Genomic DNA, 7748 nt, shown 5'->3' with positions numbered 1-7748 from the left:
TTCATTAGAATTTTTTGAAAAACTGATTTAAAAATGTTGCATTGAAATACTGCTTTTCATTACTGAGATTTTTGGTCAGAAAATTTTTGTGCCCAAGTCAAGTGCCTCATCTCACCTTGGTCCAGGTCACATATCAGAGTGACAGCTTCGTTTTCCCATGCTCCCAGCCAATAACAGCATAGTGAGAGTTCTAGAGCTAGACCGTTCCTGTCCCATGTGGGCTCCCACAGGCAACCTTTGCTGAGAAACTAAATCCCCATTTAGCTTTTTCACAACTGTCCTGCAGTCTGAAGCCCACCCTACCCAACCTTCGAATTTCTTTCATGTATGTCAGACTTGCAAAGTGGTATGAAGACTTCCACACTTTCTTTCTTCATAGGTGTTTTCCCCAATAAATCTTGCACATTTAATGACATCTTGGCATCTGCTTCTGGAAGACCCAAACTGACACACAGAAGATGGAAAGTGTATTATAAATTAGGAAATGTGTAATATAGATTTTTAAATTTTTTTCAGATTTTAAGTTGAATGTGCAAAGTCAGGATATACAATGTTTTAAAAACAAGACACAAAGCCTTTGTATTTTATATATGAAGTTTAATTAAGAAGTGAAAATTTATTCAGGTCAATTTATTTGAACTCACACCGAAGAAACATTCAACTCCAGGATTAGAAATAAAAATGTAAACAGTCTACTTCTTTTTGGGTACGGGGAAGATCACACAAGCCTGATTGACAAGAGTACTAACAGCTTTGCGAAGTTACTACTTAAACTCTGTATATTCAAGTATATATCAAGTTCATACTTGGTTTACACAGAATTTATTCAATCCTAGCAAAGTCAACATAATTTAAGTAAACCTCCTCTCAAGTTTTACTTTAAGTCTGAAAGCTTAGATTTGATTACAACCACAACAAAAGTGATTATCTTTACTTCCTGCAGATGTAATCAACTTTTAAAATAACTTAGGCAAACATCAATTTTACATAAACCTTATTAAGGGTAGGAGGAAATTGGAACTGTTCATCCAATTCCAGAGTCTAAACCATAAATCCATATTGTACTGTTATCTCTATTGTCAAACCAGGCCAAGAAAGCCTATTACAGACTAGAAGTGAATGTGAATTTGCAGAGTCCACTAAGGGATACTTTGAAAATCTATCATTACATTACTTTCAAAAAATTACAGAAATTTTCAAGTATGCTCCAAGAGTCACCTCTTAAATGAAGAACTAACCTTCAGCAAGTCAAGTGACAAGTATTATTTACCTACATCTTGTAGGCTAGATGAAGGTAAAAATTTAGGATTGAGTAATCTATTTGAAAATAAAAAGTAAACAAAAAATAGATTCTGGTTTTATTTGAAATAGGATTCATGTGCCCCAAGTCCCTTCCCATTGGGTTATATCCATTAGTCTATATTTCTACCTAGAAGCCAATCCATTTCAAAAGTTACCTCCATTATGAGTCCAACATATTAACGTATTAGTACAGACTCTTGTAGCACTGCTCACTTCTAGTATGCCGTTAAAAAAAGGAAAAAAAAAAAAAAACCTTTGTGCTTTGCATTCATTTTTTTAGAAATAATAAACGTAAAACTGATTATGGTTAAAACCAAAATTGTAAAGAATTTTTTCCAAATTAGAAACAATAATCTGCATGACTTAAAATCTTTTATTCATTTGGGTATTAAATTACTTAACACACAGGTTTACATTTAAACATTGTTCTCCCTGTGTTGTCTCAAGAAATAATTATGTCTATTTTCCTGTGAAGTCTACTAAAATCAATGTATAACCTATTGATTACACAGATTTTAGCTATAATCATATCTAAAAGTGACAAAAAAGATTATAAATGAAAGCTAAGAGTATATTTATAAGAGTTAGGTTTTAAGGTTTTTGTTTCATAGGAAGAAACCTATTATGTGGGTCTATAAAATGATCCAAACTTCAGAGAGACAGGAAGCTGATAACTTGATTTGTCTTCTTAATGGCTTTGGCTCATGAATAAATGATAATGGTTTGTGTTTTTCTTATCAAAAGAAATGGAATTTGTATGAGTCCTATTTGCCACATTTGCTCTACTTTTTAAAGGATTTCTAATTGCTAAGACATTCTTTATATTATTTATAATAAGTCAAAACTTTAACTGAAAGCCATTCTTTGACCATTAGCTGAATTTCAGGAAAGAAAACAGTTCGGTTCACCAAATCAATAAATCTAGCCACAGGCTGACTAAAAGCTTCCTTTAATCTTCTTCCTATTAGGTCTTCCTCTAAATTAAGCCATTCCCTGTATGAATTATTTAAGTGAATGGCATGGCTATAGAAAGATCACATATGATTCTTTATACAAAAATGCTCAAGGAACCTAAAAACATATCCATTCAGCATATTTCAGGAATTATAGTATGAATCAAGATGCTGTGTAGCTTAAAAAAAGAAGATGCACGGTGGTGGCAGTGGTGGCGGTGACGGTGGTGTCCTGAAAAGCTTGAGAAATAGAAAAGTCAAGTTTATTTCCTGATTAGTGCAGGATGATTCCCAAAGGGCAGTTAAGTGTCTGGTCCAGACCAGCTATTAGCGATTAAGTAGTTCCCTTTCACTGTCAAGGCTCTTCCCTGAGGTGATGCCTAAATTCTTAATTTTAATATTTTATCGTTTCTTTTAGCTCCATCCTTTCTCACCAATAACTCTACACATTTCCACCATGCTGAATGCTTTCTCAACTCTGGAATTTACACTTTTCAAATGCCAACAAACTTAGTTACAAAATTTATATTTAGATATATTTGTATTTTTCCTCGTGTTCCTCTCAAAACTTAATCATTTTAGTTATATATTCCAATAATTACATATTTCACATTTTAAAATTTACTTTGTGAATACTGGATGCTCTTCCAAATGTGTCCTCACAAAGTCACTGAGAAAGAAATTAACCTTTCTAAATTTCAATTCTTTAATGCTTTAAAAATTAATTTATTATTACTCTTCTTTTTCCTTCATGGTAAACAATTCCCTTCTCCAGTCTTTATATTTCTACTTTCCAGATTTCTTTTCACTGTAGCAAACACCAAAGGAAAAATACAAACCATTTCAGAGTAAATAAGTCTCTTCCCTGCTCTCATTTATTAGATCTACTTCAAGGCTATATATATGGCAGTATTTTGAAAATGTTAACAGCTATTAATACCTTGAAGTTGGAAAAATAAGAAAGCCAGAGAAAATATATCACAAGCAACCAGTTTGAATATATGAAAAGCTACTTAGATCTTGATTTTCATATAAACATTAATTTTTACCATTATAAAAGACAACATAATTATATTTCATTTTTCTTTATAAAATTACTCTTTAACAGAATACTTGTTAGCTAGTCATCCCTTAGGTTTTTCTGTACCGATAAAAAGTTATTTTTAAAAGAAAAATATTTAAAACAATAATTGTTTCACAGAAACAGAAAGTCTCATTATCAAATTCTGATAAAAAACTATAATCACGGGTAGATTCTTACTATACTATTAATGTTCTTTCACCAAAAATGGATATTTAGGAAGTGTTCTGTTGGTAAACAAGACAAGCTTCTCAGTGATCTACAAAAGCGTCACAATAAAGATGAGGTAGTATGAGACTTCTCTACTTTTGTAAAAGGGAAATATCATCTTTAGAAGAGATATTTATCCTAGTATCGGTGTTAATGATATCCTGAGCCTCATTACTCCATAGACAGGTGCCATAATTAGTAGTTACCCCTCACTGTAACCAAGACAATTTTGAGATCACTGAGAAAAAAAAAAATGATAGAAGATAATGGTAACAGAGATTTTCCTGGTTCAATTTTGTGGTAATGGCTAAAAATTTATTTTAAAGCTATTACTGAAAAATGCCATCTTTATGTTAACAGAACTGCAGGAAAGCAAAATGCTACTTCAACATAAAAGCGATGATACCTATGAAACACCTGTTCTGAGTTGGAAAGTTGAGTCAAATTTCTTTCAATCCAGGTAGAAGTAGCTTACTACTGGACCTAAATTAGCATTGAGAAATCAATTACTATGATATTAAAAATGCCACTTTGTACAAAGGGCTAGACAGCTCACCAGTAGAAACTACTATCTAGGAAATTATGCACTGACTATTAAAAAAAAGAGGAGTTAGATAGGCTATCACTCCATTTACCTTTATTATACTGGGATAATGATGTTTCTAAATATACTCCCTATCGAGACAGTAAATTTAAAATATTAGTCCTGGTGCCCAGTACTGTTCAGTATGGCATAAGCCATGTAGCTCTCAAAATGTTTTCCCTTTGTTGAAGCCACAGTAAAGACATGTTAATTCTGAAAACAGGAGTATTTGAAACCTGAAAATCAAAACCAGTATCAAGCTTCTTAAAAACTGAGCTCCACGTTTACTTCTTAAATCTTTAGTCAAGCTCAATTTAAAATAATGAAGACTACTTAGGTCCTCCTTGGTTATCAATGGCAATTTGTAGCTGTTTATAATATTGTGGCATTTCCCCAAAGTAACAGGCTCAGAGTTTCTATAAAAAGGCTAATTAGAAGCAACAGTTCATAAGTAAATACAGAAAAACCCCATAGTTGCTTAAATATGTTAGTAACTACTAGTTACTGATAGTGTTATCATTACTTTTTAAGCTTCCAGTGAGAAAGGAACAATATTCATGTTCTGAAAAGAGCAACTCATCTGAGTGAAAGACCTATTCAAAAATAACAAATGACCACGCCACAGTGTAGAAAATAAATTCACCTCCAAAAAGTCATGTTCTCATTTGATTCTTCCCAATCGATCAAATTTAGTAATAGTTAATATTTAAAGTGAAACACTTCAAGTTTAATTTTAAACCATTTTGTTACCTTCAGCATTCCTATTATTAAATTACAAAACTCAATTACATTGGTATAGATTGTGAATTATAACACTCAGCTTTACTGAAGAATTTTAAAACAACTCTGAAAGGAGGACAGGGAAACTATATTTTATGTATAGGAATGCCAATGGCATAGGTTAACAAGGAATTTACATTAGGAAAGAACATAAGATTATTTTTAAAGAAAAATACAAAATACCGATTACTTAACTGTATTTGCATTGCCTACCAAATTCCAAATATCCCTGGATCATAAGCAAATTACAATTAAGAAAAAAAATCTTACAATCTATTTGGTAAAAACAAAAACCAAACACGTGGTCAAAAATATTCATTAACCCCTACTGTGTAACTTTAAACAATTATTGTTATCATAAGAAAAATAAACTGATCTGGAAGTAAAATTTAGGGCAGAGATTTATTTTGGATTTCGACTGCCCTTTGTAGAAAAATTCAAAGTGGTATAAGAAAAATAAAATATTAAATGAAAATATGTATATAATCATTCTCATATACCTACACTTTTCCTAGCACTGTTGTTCTGGTGCATCAATCCTGAGTACTCTAACTTTTGATTTATAGTGATATTCCTTCAGATATAATTTCATAGAAGAAGGAATTGGAAGGGCATCAATGCCATCGTAAGTTGTACAGTTACAAATAACTGTTCTGCATATATGTTGCAAGGAAAAAGGGAAAGTCCGAATTAAAGGAGTGGATAAAAGTGGTTCAAAGAACATACAGGCACTTGGGTCCTTATAATGTTCTAGGAGCCCAGTAATGTCAGGAGAATGGAAGACACAAGGATCATGTGCATCAAAACTAAAATTGTGATTCCACTGTTCAATTCTAGCGTGAAGAGAACGACTATAGCGTCTAAAACTAACAGAGAATAAATAGTCTTCCTGTGCTGAGTCTCGAAGTAAAAAGGTACCCTCTGGTTTTCCCTCTAGTAGAGCTTCAGCTGCATATTTATCCATAACTCCCCAGTAACATGGATTGTTATTGATCTGAAGGAGGTCTGGTACAAGACAGTGGACGTAATCAATCTGGGTATGGTACTTAGGAGGTGTTTCCAGCTGCAGGATTTCTTCATCCATTTCCCATTTGGGTTTGTTTCTTTTTCTGGAACTTGTGCAAAGTGTAATAATTTCATCATCTGAATCCATATCACTATCTTCTATACTGTTATTTGAAACTAGGTTCATCACAGAGCCAGTCACAGGACCACCTCTACATGAAGCATTGTTGGTGGTTATGACACAGGGCTGAACATCAGTATGTGAGAAGCAGTTCACCTCTTCTTCCACATTTCTTCTTTGTTTTAGTTGACCATCCCTCAATTCACTCTGAGCCAAGTCTGTGCTTACCCACTCACTGGATTTGGGATTTATAGGAGCAGTGTGTCGTTTAATAAAATGCCACCTAAAGGCTAAATCTGATCGAGGTGGAAAAGGACACTTATCTAACATGAGTTCACTGATATGAATTTTCCTTTTAGACGGAAGCCCCGAAGAGTGCCGACCACTACAATTCTTTATTGGGAAACACTGCCCCACGGCATCTTGCAGTTTCTGTTTAAGAGATCGGCCTAAAAATCTATGCCCACAGGAATGATCTAAATCCAACTCGATGGATGAACAGCTGTGCTTCCTTTCTTGGCTCCTTAAAGGAACTTCAGTTTTCTCTATAGCATTCACTGTTTCAGCATCTGAACAACTTTCACTCTTTTTTGACCAAGATAATTTCTTTCCACTCCACACATACCCGTCCTTTCTGTCAGCACTTCTACTTCGACTAGTTTTGGGCCTTACATCTACATTTTTGCTATTATTTTCACTACTTTCTGCCATTTTGATAAATTATCCACAAATTCCAGTGTTATAAATACTGCTTTTTTAGTTTTTCCAGGAGGGAGTTTCTTCTGGGCACTCTCTGGATGTATCTAAAGAAAAAAAAATCATTAGCCATTTGTCATTCATTTTGTATACAGTTTATATATTAACCCCCAACAGACAAAAGATGAAAAACCAAAATTAGTACAGGTACAAGATAAGAGTACTGGATATATTGGAAGGCAGTTCCAAGATATTTTGTTCTCATTTAAATAATCTGCTTTACTATATACTAATAATTTCATAGGGCCAGGGAATCAAGAACCTGAGTTCTTTTCCCACACCAAATTCTCAATATAGATTAGAAAAACTGAAGCTTCCTCTCTTAGCCAAACTGTATGCTCAAAACGTGAATAATTTCTAGTCTTGAGATACAGCTTATGCCAATATTTCCTCCCCTTATTTTTATTTCACAGCAAACCAGTCAGTGAATTGTTTGTAAGAGACAGTGAGAAATCTATGACTTGGTGTTTGAGAACCACTACTCTATAGTTCCTTTACTTCCCTCTCCTTGTTTTATTTCCTATTGATTGAAAATATGAACTTTTAAGTTATAAAAGCTCTTAAAAATTTATTAAATAATCACCACTGAACAGTATGAATGCCATGCAAGCATTCGCAATGCAATTCTGTCAACTCATTTCAGTAATTGCTCAATTTCACTATTAGTCTAGGCAATTCTTAGAAAATATGGAATAGAATAAAAATTTGTTATTTTACATACACACACACACCCTTGTATTTTTCTTGGTAATTCTGAGAAACAGGTATAAATTTCTATAGGGCAATGACTTGCCCGTGAAATTGGCAGATATAGTAGAATTTACAATGTGAAATACTGAATTTTATTAAGACAAATAGTAATGATTGGTCATAGATGGGATTAAATTAACTCTTCTTAGGTGGAATAAGATTTAAACCCAGAATTGGGGGTAAGGATTCTATAATCTCAAATATTTT

General features: G+C 33.1%; 1 protein-coding gene across 1 annotated transcript; it reads right to left on the bottom strand.

The window, feature by feature from the left end:
• Positions 1-1657: 1657 nt before the first annotated feature.
• Positions 1658-6746, bottom strand: SOCS4 (suppressor of cytokine signaling 4). Its single transcript, XM_019451743.2, has one exon. The coding sequence runs from the start codon at positions 6744-6746 to the stop codon at positions 5421-5423; it is 1326 nt and encodes a 441-aa protein (XP_019307288.1). The 3' UTR covers positions 1658-5420.
• Positions 6747-7748: the final 1002 nt, after the last annotated feature.

The sequence above is a fragment of the Panthera pardus genome, unplaced genomic scaffold (genome assembly GCF_024362965.1).
Source record: "Panthera pardus isolate Hobbes unplaced genomic scaffold, ASM2436296v1 HiC_scaffold_24, whole genome shotgun sequence".
In the NCBI taxonomy this organism is placed as follows: Eukaryota; Metazoa; Chordata; class Mammalia; order Carnivora; family Felidae; genus Panthera; species Panthera pardus.
Note: the sequence above shows the minus strand (reverse complement) of the source record. Positions and strands in the feature narration are given on the sequence as shown.

Excerpts from the sequence above, each read along its gene's own strand:
- SOCS4 (XM_019451743.2), bottom strand. The coding sequence starts at position 6,746 with ATGGCAGAAAGTAGTGAAAATAATAGCAAAAATGTAGATGTAAGGCCC.